Source organism: Pyricularia oryzae, chromosome 2 (genome assembly GCF_000002495.2).
Source record: "Pyricularia oryzae 70-15 chromosome 2, whole genome shotgun sequence".
Taxonomy (NCBI): domain Eukaryota; kingdom Fungi; phylum Ascomycota; class Sordariomycetes; order Magnaporthales; family Pyriculariaceae; genus Pyricularia; species Pyricularia oryzae.
Genome location: NC_017850.1, coordinates 365,421 through 379,417, shown reverse-complemented (window position 1 = coordinate 379,417; position 13,997 = coordinate 365,421). Strand labels below are relative to the sequence as shown.

Sequence of the window (13,997 nt, the reverse complement as noted above, 5' to 3'; positions counted from 1 at the left end):
ATGCTAGAAATCCATTTCTTTTTTCCCACAATCACCATGAAATTGATCACCTCTATACGCAATGACATCTGCGCACATGTATCCGCAATCCCCGAGGGGCGGAGGAGCTCGCCGCAACCCCCGAGCGCACTGCCTGAATCCAGACGTCCGCTGTCCCAGCGATGAACACCACCAGCCGGCATCCGTCGTCAACCATGTCACGCACTACCTCAGCTGCGTCCCCTTGCGGGAAAGAGCAAGCTTTTGGACGCTGGAGCACCAAGTCTGGAGGCACGAGCACCGCGTGCAGTTCGCAAAGCTGACCAGCGTCGAGAGTGCGCGCGTCAGGGCCGCCCGAGAAACGGCAAAAGTGCAAAGCCGGTCCAGGCCTGATGCGGCAGGCTCGGAAGAATCGGTGGCGATGGAGCAGATGGCGGCAGGTGAGCCAAGGTCGGAGGCGGCTCTTGCTCGCGAAGCAAGCCAACGCGTGTTTGCCAAGATGACCGAGACTGCGCTCGAGATACGGTTGCTGTACAGCAGAGCCAAACTCATTCGAGAGGATTTAGGCTGCAGAACTGGACTGCGGGCAAGCTCTCAGAGGTACAGAGACCCAAAGAGGATCGAGCAGGGCAGTCGGGATGCGCAGGAAGAGTGGGAGGCCATCGATGCAGTGATACAAAGGCAAGACAAGGATTCAAGCTCGTTGACCGACACACGCTACGACGTTGAAAAGGACTTTAGTGTCTGCTACATGCAGTTTAGTCAAAAGTCTGCCGACGGGATAGACCGTCCTTTTGAGCCTGATTTTGTCACACCAGATTTGAGGGCAGGGCTCGGAAGTCTCAATACTCCTGCGACAGAGACACTGCTCTCAAGGATGTTCAACAGATGCCACCTCGAGGGCTCTTTTCCGAATCAGACTGTTCCTTTGAGCGATCTTTTGCAGCATGAGCATAGAGAAGATTATCATGAGTGCATCCTTGACCAAAAGTCAAAGAAAGACCGAATCAGATACATCCATATCCCATGTAACAACATGGAGGTAAGTCTTCCCTCAAGCCTGTTACTCGCAAATTTTTAATTCAAACTAACGAGTACATATGCAATCCAGTACGTGGAGGCAAGTATCTCTCCCCCGGGTGGCTAGTCTCTCCTTCAAAAACTTACATGTTTCCCTTTTGCAGAAGGTTATTGCGAAATATTACCGAAAAGAGTCCAAGCTGGACGACGGCCCCTTTGCCGACCCGCTTCAGAAATCAAGGCCTTATATGCTTCTCAGACCTCAGTTTTGGCGTGGACAACAACGCGGTATGAACAGAGGTCATCCGTACTTGTCCAGCCTTGCAGTACATACCAGACACATGAGACCCATGTGCGAGAGCATCTCTTCAGGTTTGTCAATTGTTCATTTGACTGTGCAACGGCTCGAATCATATATCCGTCTTTGATCCTCTGAGGATCTGATGGTATTGACGTTCTGTGCTGCACGTTGCATTAGACCCTCCACATATGTACCACAGAAAAGCAGACGCGATGGCTTTATATGTATGTGGAAGCCAATCCAGCTGTGTTGCTATCTCTGTCCTTTGTTAACATTCACCCAAGGCCCCTTTCCTGCACTGGGAATACGATCGGTATCGCGGCATTTTATCACGATGCACCGAAGAAGTACTAAAGAAACAGAGGGAAGCTCGTGCCCAAGCCAATGCAGAAACGGAAATGCGGCGAGTGATCGGCAGGCTGGAAAGGTCATGGCCTTTGCCCTCTCCACCTGCTGATACTCGGGGCTCATCATCGGGTGTTTTCGGGGACATGCTACACCGGTGGCACACCACGAGACATAGAGCTAGACGAACAGACAACGAAGCTTGTATTCACCACGAGCGTACATTCCAGCCCAACGGGGCAAAGATTACGGATGCTGCTTCGAGGGAAACAAGGGCTATACACGTTGCAGAAGAGCTTTTGACACCTGGCGGCCTCCCGATCAAAAACAAGCTGGGACGGTATTTGATTCACGCGGCAAGTCTTTACGAGACCATCACTCTCTACCGAGATCAGAAGATGCTCGAAAAGTACCTCATCACAAAGGAAGGCCAGTATTCCCTCCACCCACGACGGACACTGGGCCAATGGGCCAACTGGAGTCCTGAAATTATCAAGTCCACCGACCGCGATCAGACGGTATACCAAGGCACAGCCATGGATCCAAACAACGCGCATAATCTAATGCGCATGGAGCGGGGAATTCTGGGAGAGCCACAAGGTCTTCACCTCAAGACAAAACCCAGCAGGATAGGCAGTCTTGGAAATTACCGGACAGGCTATGCCGGGAATGACCAGAGACTAAACTCGTCCTACCCCGAGTTTGTATACGGACAATGTCTTCGGGATGTGCGCAAGGTGCCGCGCCTGGTGATGGTCGATCAGCTGTGGATGTGGATACTGGACAAGAACACCATCATCACCTCCTTTGCTTGCCAGTACGGAAAGAATCGAGATCCGTCGGGAGTGTTTCAAACCATCAAGATGCGTCTACAGAGCGGGACGATCAAGATTCGGTCGGTTTATGACTTGGCGCTTGTCATCTTGAGAGAATGCAATGCCTCATTCCTGGACCGATCCCGCCCTCATGTAGGCTGTTTCACGCACTCATACTCTTTATTCTACTGACGGCTTATGCTTCTTGTTAGGACTCACGACCCCAAGTCATGGACATTTTTGCGACGGCCATTGGAAGGATCGTCAGTGGCTTCTCATAGACCCATTGTATTTCTTTGACATACATTCTTTGACAGTTGTAGCGCAAAATACCCTCACACTTTGCTAATCTCTCACTCTCACCTCTAGGATCACAAGCTCTCGGTGCAAAACGCCAGCCTGGAATCCTGGACCAAGTCGACTTCCAACCTCCACAGCTTTAGATACCTCGGCGCCGACAAAGCCAACCCGTACACAGTCCTCCTCGACGTTCACCGAGAGACGGCCCTACAGAAAGAAATCAGAGACATCCTCCGGGATCTGACGCGAATCATTGCCGTCCAGCAGCAGCAGAAGGAGTTTATCGACCGATTCGTCCCCATAGCCAAGGCGTCAATACTGGGGTCGAGCGAAGAGGGCCCGTCGCTGCCGCACGAGGCGCCAGACGTCAAGATCGAAGACGTGGCCCTCGAGGCGCAGTATGCGAGCTTTTCTAGACATGCCTCGTATTTGAGACTCGAAATGGACGATATCATACGCGAGTTGGAATCGCTCAAGAGCAGTGCCGAGAGGACTTTAGAAGATGTGAGTACAGAGCTCGTGCAATGGAGCCACCAGGTCGGCAGCAGATATTAATCAACGGTGTAAAATGTCAAGGTCTTGTTTCTTCTCAACCTCAAACAACAGCAGGCAAGTCTGTTACACGCCTGGCAGTCTGTGAAACAGGGAGCAGAGACTGTTGGACAAAGTCGATCGATCATGATGTTCACGGTGGTGACCATCTTTTTTGCAAGTAGCCCCTTGTCTGATGGTCATGAAGCTTGCTTCTACATTTTGTAACTTTGTGCTGACCGACTCTCTAGCTGCCGTTGTCGTTCCTGTCGAGCATTTTCGGAATGAACAACGCCACATTCGCAGACGACAACAATCTCATGAGCTTGGATCACCAACTCGTTATTATTTGTGAGTGACTACATACGACGGTAAACTTGTCCTCTTGATCGCAACACCACTGACATGTGCGTCAAAGTCATGGTGTCGTCTGCCATCATCATGCTTGCCGTCTGGTTTGCGTTCAGCAAGTGGCTTCGGACACTTTTGTGGGCTCTATACCGCGTCTGTGCGACGCGGGTAATGGCCTGGCTGCCGTTGTACCGACTGAAACTAGAACCATTCAACAAGATGACGAGTGAAAGGCTGGTCCAATGGGCGGATCAGGAAGTCGAGCTGTACCAATCTTGGGTTGAAATGACTGCCGAGATATCACGAAGAAAGCAGGAACTACTGATTCGAGGATGATTGGTTTTTTATGGGCAGCACAATCCCTTTGCTAGATAGAGCTAGCTGTGCCTGGATAACCTTACAAAAGTTGCTGATCAGATGCCCGTGTCACCTGCCTTGATTATATCCGCAGCCTGTTCATAGCCAAGTTAGCGATCGAGACGGTAGTTGTAGCCAACAGATTCAAAGATCAGACACACCTTTTCAGCAATACCATAGATGGTCTGAGATGGATTCGCCCCCACAATAGTCGGCATGACACTCCCATCCACGACCCGCAGCCCCTGCACCCCATACACCCTCAACTCCTCATCGACGACACCCCCCAACTCCAGCGGCATCATGGCGCAGGTCCCGACCGGATGACCCATGGTCGGACTCACCGTGCCAGGCAGCGTGGCGCTGAGGGCCTCGAAGCTCACGACCGCGGCGCCGGGCTGCAGCTCCACGGGCTCGTACCGCGCCATGGCCGGGTTGTCCACAAAGAAGCGGCGCGTGAAGCGAATCATCTCCACCATGACGTCCCTGTCGAGCGGGTTGGACAGGGCGCGGTAGTCGACGACGGGCGGACGGCCCCACGCGTCGGCGGGGTCGACGTCGACGCTGCCCCGGCTGAGCTGGTGCAGCGCCACGAGCCAGCCCTCGGCCGACCCGCCGTCGAGGCTGACGACGCTGCTGCCCGGCGCGCCGCCGCTGTTGACGACCAAGTTGTAAAACGCCGTGTCGTTGCGCCGCATCGCCGCCGCGTACGACGCCATCTGCGCGCCGTACCCCTTGACGACGGTCGCGTCGGCGTCGGCGGGCAGGCAGGCGGCGGGGTCTTGGGCCGCGAGCGCGTCGGCGATCTCGGCGTGGCGGGCGGGCGAGATCACGGGCAGCGACAGCCAGGCTGCCACGTTGCCGGTGGCGATGGAGCGGGGGCCCTGTCTGCTGGCGGCCCAGAGGTCGTCGGCCCAGGCTCGGAAGCTGGCGTTGCTGGTAAAGTCTTGACGGACGGGGCGGATGGGGAAGTTGCGCACTTTAATTAGCTCGGGTTCGTCTTGTTAGTCTTGAGGTAATTACATGGTAGGAATGAAATATAAGCAAAGTTTCGTGTCTCACGATCAAAGCTGGCCGACGGCGTCGGGTGATCCTGAAAGTTCTGGCCAACCCCTGGAACGTGGGCAACAACGGGAATCTTGGCCGACTCGAGCAGTCTCCTCGGGCCCACGCCACTAAGTTGCAGAATATGCGGACTGTGAATGGCTCCCGCAGACAAGATGACTTCCTTCCTCGCATTGACCGTCGTTGCCAGTCCAGCACCTCCCTCCGACTGCACAAAAGCCACCCCGACAGCTCTCGTGCCATCAAAGAGAACCCTGGTCACCTTTGAGTTCAAAATCACCTCGTAATTCTCCCTGTCCACCTCGTCCCAATGCCCCGTCCGCGAAAAGGACCGCGTCACCGTCTGCGGGTGGCTAAACTGCGGATACCAGTAGACGCCCGTCCTGCCCTCGCCGCCGTCGCGGGGAAACTCGACGCCCGGCACCGCCCTGAAGGCGTCCACGATGGCCTTGGTGCTGGGGTACTGGTACGACGGCCAGCTGGCAAAGACCCTGGACGTGTTGCCCCACAGCCGCTGGTCGTAGGTGATGTTGGAGGCCAGGGCCACCTCGCGCCCCGGCGGGATGAAGCTGATGGCCTTTTTGAAGTAGGGCAGCATCCCCTCCCAGCTCCAGGTCGAGTTTGCTCCAAAGAACCGGCCCCACCGGTCGTAGTCTTCGGCCGTGCCGCGGATGGCCATCATGGCGTTGATGGCCGACGTGCCGCCCAGCACCTTGCCGGCAAAGACGCCCGCGCGGCGGTTGCGGAGGTTTGTTTGTGGGACAGACGTCAGGCTGAACATGAATTCCGGGTTCATGCCCTGGAACCCTCCCTGGACTTCGGTGATTGCCGACACGTTGACTGTGATGTTGGTCATGTTTTTGTCAGTCTTATTCTTTGAGGTTGGGGCTGGCACTGGCAGCCAAGGACCGTTCACTCACCCAAATCCCCGTACTCTACCACCAGCACCGAGTTCTTGCCGTCCTCGCTCAGGCGGTCACCCAGCGTCAGCCCCGCAGTTCCACCTCCGACGATGACATAGTCGTATGAATCTGCAAGGCCATTCGCGTCTTGGACGATGCCACCCGAGTGTGCCAGGTTTGAAAAAGATAAAGCCAGCACCAACAACTTGGCCAGTGTCGACCGGGAGTTATGCAGGAGCTGAGCCATTGTCGGGAAATATCAGGTCAGTGCTGCTTTATCGTTGGGTGTAGAAGTTGAAGCGGAAGTTGCGGAACATGTCGTTGTCTTAAAAAGTTAAGGTTAAAAGAAAAATCCCCGAGAAGCTCGACAGGGCCAAGCATCCCAAGCCATGAGTCTGGCCTTGGAGAAAGAGGAAATGATGGGGTTTGATTTTATCCATAGGAAAAGTGGTTTCGGTTCCATGGTATGCCCAATATAGGTTCGAATATCGCGACTGCGCCGCTGGGGATTTTACCCGTGATCCAATTGTGGCCCACGTCTTGAGTCCCTTCTTGGCCTGAGCAGATTGTATGGCCAAGTAACATTGACGCAAACTCCTGCTGTGCGACCCGACCTGCATGGGCTGTCGGTGGATTTTGATCCAGTACCGGCAAATATCATAGAATCCCGGAGACTAGGGCTTGATTCAAATCAAAAGTCAGCATAAAACATATCAACACAAATGAAAAGTCCTTGTGCATCACTGGACATTGACAAAGAAACTCACATTCTGTTGAACTCGGACATGAAATAGTCAAAACATTAAATAAAGTGTTGGTTGTACAGTACTCCACAAACACGGCCAGAGAACGACTCGAGGCCGTCGTCTACTCTTCGAAATCCTCGGCCGCGAGCTCCACAAAGGCCTCGGTCTCGAGTTCGTCTTGGTCATCCTCAGCCTCGATGACGGTCAGGACGGCCCGGTGCGCACGACAGACCAGGTCCTTGATGGCCCTGGTGTGCCGGCCATAGATGCCCGTCGGCAGCATCACGTTCAGGTCCTGCCGCATCTCGAGCACCGACTCGTCCACGCGCGCCTGCTTGATCAGGCTCGAGCCTCGGAGCGTCGCCGGCTCCCTGTGGTCGCGGAGCGGGTCGGTCTGCGGCACGGTCCGGTGGCGCGGGGCTTCCTCGTCGAGGGTGTCGGCGACGGCGTCGATCCTGGGGTTTTGTCCCGCGGTCGAGGAGGTGGCCGTCGAGGTCGGCGCCGGCTCCATCCAGTATCCCTCTACGGCGGCGACCACGGCCTCCCAGATCTCGCGATAAAAGTGCTCTCCGACTTCGCGGTGCAGCCTTGCGAGAGACGTGGTTGTGGCCTGCGGCGCGGGGAACTCGAACTCCATGGTGGTTGCCATTGTTGATGCTTTCTGTAGGAAAGATGTGCTTGTTTGTGGTTTTGATCCTGGCAAGTCTTTCACAAGGTTTGGGGGCTCGCGGAGGCTTGAGAATACAACTGGTAAAAGCTTGGTTTGTGCGGTAAGTAGTGAGACTTGCTTGTATTCTCGTGAACCAGATGGGATCAAGTTCTCGTGGAATACAAACTTGTCGATGCGAGTTTGATGAAATCCAAGTTTCCTTCGCGTCGGCGTTGGTTGTCACAAGTTTTATGTCAATTTGTGCGTCTCAAGCAGACAATGACGGCAATGGCAGAGCGGTGAATGACAAAGTGATTGGCTCAGCAATAATTCATTGTTTTCTTGGTCATCGATAACAGTGAAGACAAAGAGCGTTGTTTGCCTTGCTGGACGCTTGGACCTCAGGTCGCCAGCCTTGGACCTCACTGCCGCCAACCTTGGACATCCCACTGCGAACCGTCAACTTGACAAAGCCTGCCGTCCCGAACTTCCCATTCCTCGTTTCCTACGCAGGGGTGACACCAGAAAACAGTCTCGGGATCTCTCTTCTTTTTGATTTCTCTCAGCCTATCATAATTGCTTCCCCAGAACTCGTGTTGCCAATCGTCTTCGTCGGGATGAGCCTGTTCACCTTGAAAGTCAGTCCAGTTGTTCAAAGACGCGTGTATCCAGGACAGAAAGCAGATTCCTTCACCTCGTTGACGTACGCCGCTCCCCCACTATTCAAACGCAGACTGCGAAGCGCCGCTGAGAACCGTTTTGCGTTCGCCGAGGCTTTCGCCGCAGCGTCTGCATCGTGAGATGGAAAACCGACTCCAGTAGCTGATGGAGAACCACGTCAGTCAGCCAAAGCCCACTATGGACGTATACAAAGCTCTATCCCAGAAGCCTCACCAGCATGCACCACGGCCTCGGCCCAAGCTGGATTCACCGCCGTGCGTCCTCCGTCGCGAACCCCTTTCCCCGAGACCATATAGAAGCCCGCCTCTCCGCCGTCCAGCACCGCTTCGAGAACTGCTCTGATTGCCGTCTCGTTTCGCTTCAAGGCTTGCCCGTCGAGCAGCTGCGAGGCAGCAACTAGCGACCTTCCAGCCTGGCTTTTGTCGTAGTTTTGCTGATACCAGCTGTAAAAGTTGGCATGTGCAACTACCTGGGAAGTAAAAACAAAGTGCCCCGGCCAGGTGGTGTTGGCGTGGCTGAAGATGGGCTGAATGAGCTTCATGATGTCTTCAGGGTTGCTGCTGTCTCTCATGATCAATATGCCAACCACGCCGGTGTACGTCACATTCCCCAGAGGTTTGGCCTTGTGCATGATTGGATAGCCCGAGATGCCAGCGGCGGCGAGCGCAGGGATCTGTGTGATAAAGTAAACCATGGCGTCCAGGGCGTGGGGACTATCGGCGCTTGTGATCATGGAAAAGCCCAGGCCAAGAACACTCGGGGATTTCAAGGTGCGCATGGTTATCGAGGTCAAGATGCCAAACGTCGAGCCGCCTCCCTAGATGCAGTCAGCATCGCCACAACCAGACATGTAAAAGACTGACATGGTTTCAGGGGGGAAATAATTTACTCCTCGGACGGCAAAAAAGAGATCCTCATTTTCGCATTCGTTGAGTGTCAGCAGCCGGCCCTCGGCGTCAACCATCTCCATCTCCAAGACCTGATCGACGGCGAGACCATGATGTGGGCTCAAGATACTGTGTCCGCCTCCTGTGATTAAGCCTCCCAGGGCGACTGTTGGCCCGTTGCCGCCTACGATGGTCCTGTTCACGGCGGCAGTGAAGCGATAGGCCTCGCCCATCTCGGTCCCGGCCCCAAAGGTGACAACGACATCCTGCCTCGGGTGTGTGAGATTATCCGAGGGGCAATTCCTGGGTTGGAAGGAGCCTGCTTCATGGATACGCATGTCTTTCATGTGGTGAACCCATATCGACAGAGAGAATGGTGCGTTGGAACGGCCGAGGTAGTCGTGGCCACTGTTTTTGACGACGAGCCGAATGTTGTTATTCCTGGCTGCTCGAGCACAAGAGACTCACACTATATCAATACATATTCATATTCATATTCATAAACAGACATCTCGACATGCCCCATACCACAAGACCACTCCACCTACCAAAATCAACACCGGCCTGCACATGCTCTGGTTCCGTGGCGTTCACAACATAGACGGGATAGCCGGCATCGCTGCAGCCAACCTCTGGATCAGGGGCACACGTGTCGTTGGCCCAGTTGTCCCAATCGACCGAGACGGGATCCCCCAGGTGGAAAGATGGATCACGCCACTGAGACTGCGTCGCAATGCATCCATCAGTGCTGTGCGAGGGCTGATCCGCGTGGCATACTGCCCCTGGTGGCACTGGCCTGACGAGCCTGCCGGATATGGTCGAGTTGAGTCGGTCCCATTCCTCGGACGATGGCCAGCCTGCGTCTAGCGGTGTCACTTTGCAGTGCTTTTGCGCATCACGGAGATGGCCCGTGATGGGTGCTGCAACAACGAACAAAAGAAGTTGAGGTATGGTGATGCGCATAGTGGATATCAAGATGATCTACCAAGACCTGAATAATTTTGATTTTACAAGAAGAACTTAGGGTCTAATGCAACCAGATACAGGTGACCATCTTGGCCGAATGCCTGCAGAGCTCCATTTCTTCGTACTGATCCCGATCTGGTCAGCGGCCGAGTGACCTCCGGGCGCGGGATCCGGGTAAATCGCAGAGTCGATTCATTCGGCAGTTGCACTCGAAAACGCCAACACAAGCAACCAAAGGCTCAACATCTCGTAATCCATACGAATGCAACGCTGTAGCCCATTGTACAAAGTAGGATGTATGTCATCAAGGTTATTTCAAGGGGGGAAAGATGGGAGAAAAAATGTCCGAGTCAAGCTAATGGCAGCTGTCAGAGTCCGGAACAATGAGCGGCGGGGCATGAGCCAAATTCAAAAATAGGCCTCGTTTGTTTCTGGGAACTCCTTGGTTCGAGGTGTGGAGATGCATGCGACGCTCCTCTTCTGGTCAAGGTTGGCAAGCGCTAAGCAAGCGAGCATGGAACAGACGGTTCCTGTGCAACAATGTCTGCGAGCTATAGATTTTGACCAAGTGAAAAAAAAAAAAAAAAAAAAAAAAAAAAAAAAAAAAAGAGAAAACTTTCAAATCAAACTCTACAAGGCCACTGCAAAACTCAGAGTTCATTCGTTCAACGTTGCCGAAAGACACGAGTAAGACTTGGTGCAAACCCCCAACAGCGCAACGCGCCTAACCCGCTCGCGAAGCTGGTCCCAGATAAAACGGTTCCGGTTTTGGTCTTGGCGCAAATAAGGTCGGGGTCGCCCGCTTACCATCTCGCCAAACCGCCAGGACGAACCATCTGAAACGGAGGGGATGCTTTTTGAGTGCAATCAAAAACGCCCCCTTATCGTCGTGGTCTAGATGCGGATCGGCCTTGATAAATACTGACAGGTCTTGGCTTTTTTTTTCCCCCGACTTGAATCAATCGATCCTACTCAATTCTACTCTCACCAAGTTTCGACCTTTTACGTTCGTTTAGCCCTGGAGGACTAACCATATTACCTTTTGTATAATTTTATTATATTTTTCGATTCGTTCAATCATTAGTCGACGACTTGCTTCAAAAAATCCCAAAATGCATGCTCAATTCTTCTCCATGCTTGTTGCCGGTAAGCAATCCCGTGCCACACCTTCCAGCAAAACAAATCAAATACTGACTCTGCAAAAACAGCCTCTGCGGTCGTGGCCGGCCCACTTCCTCCGTCCGAGCTTACCGCTCGGCAGGCCGCCGCCGCCCCCGTGCCGCTGCGGATCATGTCGGCGGGGGCATCCGTGACGTTCGGCGTGGGTTCGTCGACGGGCAACTCGTACCGCAAGGACCTGCTGGACCTCCTGCAAGGCCCCAACGCGACCTTCACCAAGGCGGACGAGGTCAGCTTCGTGGGGGCCAAGAAGAACGGCGACTTTGACCAAAACGCCGTCGAGGCCACCAGCGGCTTCGTCATCAAGCAGATCGCGGCGGCCATGGCCAAGGACGTGCCGACGCTCAAGCCGAACCTGGTCCTGGTCGACGCCGGCACCAACAACTGCAACAAGGGCGGCGTGGTGGCCGACGCCGGCGCCCAGGTCGACAAGATGCTGCGCCAGGTCTTTGCCGACAGCCCCGGCGTCACCGTCGTCATGACCAACGTGCTCGTCAACAAGGTCGCCAAGCAGGACGCCTGCCGCGTCGACGAGAACAAGCAGTTCGACGCCGTCTGGCAGAAGCTCAAGGACGAGGGCGCAAAGCTCGTCACCGTCGACATGCGCTCCGCCGCCGGCCCCACCACCGACGACCTGTTCGACACCAGGCACCCCAACGACGCTGGCTATGTCAAGATGGCCAACGTCTTCTTTGGCGGTATCCAGGAGGCGGCCACCAAGGGATTCCTTACCGCCCCGGCTGCCTGAAAAGGTCACCGTGGCGTTGGGGGGGAATTCTGGGTTGGCATGTTGTCATAAATACCTGAGCAGTTAATTGCTTGCACTATGCACGACGTGGAATATTATAGAGAATCTTGGAGAGCATGTAATGGTCAAAATGTGTCTGTGAATTATCTGCTCTGTTGCCTTGCTACACGCCCCGCGGTAGCTGGCAGCTCATCAAGATCAAGGCCGTTCATGGCTACGTAGACAAACACGGCAAGACCCCAGACCAATGGAGCAACCACCAGGTAGTTTGCTTCATGCATGATGTCTGTGCGGAATGCAATCTGATGTCAATATGCAATAGCTGCTTACTTGGGATGACTTGCCACTCGGGGATCTTGATATCTGAACAAAGGCTTCGATGGCTGACCGCAATAAGCAATCAGACTATGATGTTAATATGACCCAGAAACTGCGAACTTTGGTCTCCTGTGCAGTGACATTAAATACACAGGAGCATGACACTTATCTGCGATGAAAGCGCCTAATCACAAAGCCTTTGTTTCGGAACGATATGAAAGAGTAGTACACAAAGCAGAAAGCGTCAAAGGTCTTGTTCTCTGCAGCTCAGAGTACAATGAGACACAAAGAGGTCATTACTTGTCGTGGCCTGGGCTTTTTCCATGTTGGTGCAGGATTAAGAAGCGTGCCAATAAGCTGTAAAGAAACACGCGCGTCTTTGCTAGGGCCAGGTTGACAACAATGAGCAAATTAGATAGGCATCACAAACGTAGACGGGCTCAAATTAATACATTCAATATAATCAACTTGTTTTTGCCATACTTTGTATCCGCATTGTATTCCAGCCTCGACACCAGTTCGCAAGCTAGCCAGCTGCTTATTTTTCAAGATCGAGCCGTGATGTATGGGAAGCCAGCTAAGGTTCTTTTTCTTCTTTCCCAATCCGAAAATATTTTTTTGCACTTCATTTCATTCGCAGACAAAAAAAGCTCATTTGACTGGCTATGATATTAACTAGAACTAGTCTAGTCTAGGTCTAGTAAAACTGCCAAAAATGTACCTTTATCAGCAAGAGGAAACACGGTATATAAAAAGTTGACAGCGCCAAGACATGTCGAAAGCTTCTGGGCACTCAAACAATCTCTGAAAATGAACGCAGTTTCAAGCTCTCCGATGTGGGATTCATCGCCAACAATTGCCAAGAGTGCTGTCCGCCATGGCAAGGAAAGCTTGACTAAGCCAAGGTGAACATCCTCGAGTCGGAGAGTCCCGGTGAGCTTAGTCATTTGATTTCAACGCAATCTCGACCGGTCCTGTGAAAATAAGAATTAACATTCCGTCCGTGCAGTGATTGAGCATTGTCGTGCGCTCAAGTTAGGCTACTGACTAAGAGATGTGCAACTTGGGAACGGCCGCGTACCATCTATCGACACCCACCTTAGCTACCTTGGCCTGTAGGTGAAGTGAGTCGCACGGAATGTACTCTACCATATTTGCTCACTGCCGAGAAAATCACTAGAAATAGACTCTCTTCACCTGAGAACTTTAATGCGCTACGCCATGCAAGGACAAAAGTACGCAGTAAAATGCCTGCTTGTTCTTTGCCACAAATATCAGACGGAGAGACACGTTGGGACGAAACTTTGTAAATAGTTGTTTGACTGTCCATATGCGTTACTATAATTGTAGTGTGAGGGCGGATCCAACGTCAGTGAAAAAGGCCGCTAACTGGTTCGAATTTCAGGTGCATGGCTGTTTGATGTGGGGCCCCCCGGGGGGCAATGGATACCCAGCCGGAGAGTTTACTAGGGGCCCTGTACGGGGGAGGATTCGCATGGAAATAGAAATGAACAAGCACGTAATGACGCGTTTGCACTGGGCATGAGGTGCACTCACTCAGCGTGGACAAAGAGAAAAAAAAAAGACAAGAGACAGAATTCGTGGCAGACTGTCTGTCATGCCTTTAGTGTTCACATTGTATGGAATATGATGTCATTGGTAAGGCTGGCGACAAGATTGGGGCAATGATTACTTTTTTGGAGAATCAAAAGGCGTTAAATCGCATCGCCTCCCACGGTGTGGCGCTTAACGACTTGCATGAGGCGCCCGGGGGCACGCACGCTAGCTCTGTTGTCCAACTGATCGGCTGCAGATCTTGTTGGTGATACACGCGCGTGGAATGGAATACGACCTGGA

The 13,997-nt window shown here is 53.4% G+C and overlaps 6 protein-coding genes across 6 annotated transcripts; 3 read left to right on the top strand and 3 right to left on the bottom strand.

The window, feature by feature from the left end:
- Positions 1 to 61: 61 nt before the first annotated feature.
- Positions 62 to 3,978, top strand: MGG_10480 (uncharacterized protein; the record flags this gene model as incomplete). Its single annotated transcript, XM_003713335.1, has 8 exons — positions 62 to 1,021; positions 1,164 to 1,287; positions 1,478 to 1,524; positions 1,585 to 2,613; positions 2,673 to 2,723; positions 2,830 to 3,264; positions 3,543 to 3,642; positions 3,710 to 3,978. 8 exons carry the CDS (start codon positions 62 to 64, stop codon positions 3,976 to 3,978), a joined length of 3,015 nt encoding a protein of 1,004 aa, XP_003713383.1.
- A 131-nt stretch (positions 3,979 to 4,109) lies between these two features.
- On the bottom strand, positions 4,110 to 6,213 carry MGG_10479 (oxidoreductase; the record flags this gene model as incomplete). The annotated part of the gene is made up of 3 exons (XM_003713334.1): positions 4,110 to 4,978; positions 5,062 to 5,904; positions 5,985 to 6,213. The coding sequence occupies 3 exons, from the start codon at positions 6,211 to 6,213 to the stop codon at positions 4,110 to 4,112; spliced, it is 1,941 nt and encodes a 646-aa protein (XP_003713382.1).
- A 620-nt stretch (positions 6,214 to 6,833) lies between these two features.
- On the bottom strand, positions 6,834 to 7,361 carry MGG_10478 (uncharacterized protein; the record flags this gene model as incomplete). Its single annotated transcript, XM_003713333.1, has 1 exon — positions 6,834 to 7,361. The coding sequence occupies one exon, from the start codon at positions 7,359 to 7,361 to the stop codon at positions 6,834 to 6,836; it is 528 nt and encodes a 175-aa protein (XP_003713381.1).
- A 422-nt stretch (positions 7,362 to 7,783) lies between these two features.
- MGG_14073 (FAD binding domain-containing protein) lies at positions 7,784 to 9,892 on the bottom strand (the record flags this gene model as incomplete). The annotated part of the gene is made up of 5 exons (XM_003713332.1): positions 7,784 to 7,984; positions 8,056 to 8,183; positions 8,256 to 8,859; positions 8,932 to 9,374; positions 9,478 to 9,892. 5 exons carry the CDS (start codon positions 9,890 to 9,892, stop codon positions 7,784 to 7,786), a joined length of 1,791 nt encoding a protein of 596 aa, XP_003713380.1.
- Positions 9,893 to 10,984: 1,092 nt separating this feature from the next.
- MGG_10477 (uncharacterized protein) lies at positions 10,985 to 11,934 on the top strand. The gene is made up of 2 exons (XM_003713331.1): positions 10,985 to 11,041; positions 11,104 to 11,934. The coding sequence occupies exons 1-2, from the start codon at positions 11,008 to 11,010 to the stop codon at positions 11,820 to 11,822; spliced, it is 753 nt and encodes a 250-aa protein (XP_003713379.1). The 5' UTR covers positions 10,985 to 11,007; the 3' UTR covers positions 11,823 to 11,934.
- Positions 11,935 to 12,950: 1,016 nt separating this feature from the next.
- On the top strand, positions 12,951 to 13,966 carry MGG_15521 (uncharacterized protein; the record flags this gene model as incomplete). Its single annotated transcript, XM_003713330.1, has 3 exons — positions 12,951 to 13,045; positions 13,491 to 13,659; positions 13,769 to 13,966. 3 exons carry the CDS (start codon positions 12,951 to 12,953, stop codon positions 13,964 to 13,966), a joined length of 462 nt encoding a protein of 153 aa, XP_003713378.1.
- Positions 13,967 to 13,997: the final 31 nt, after the last annotated feature.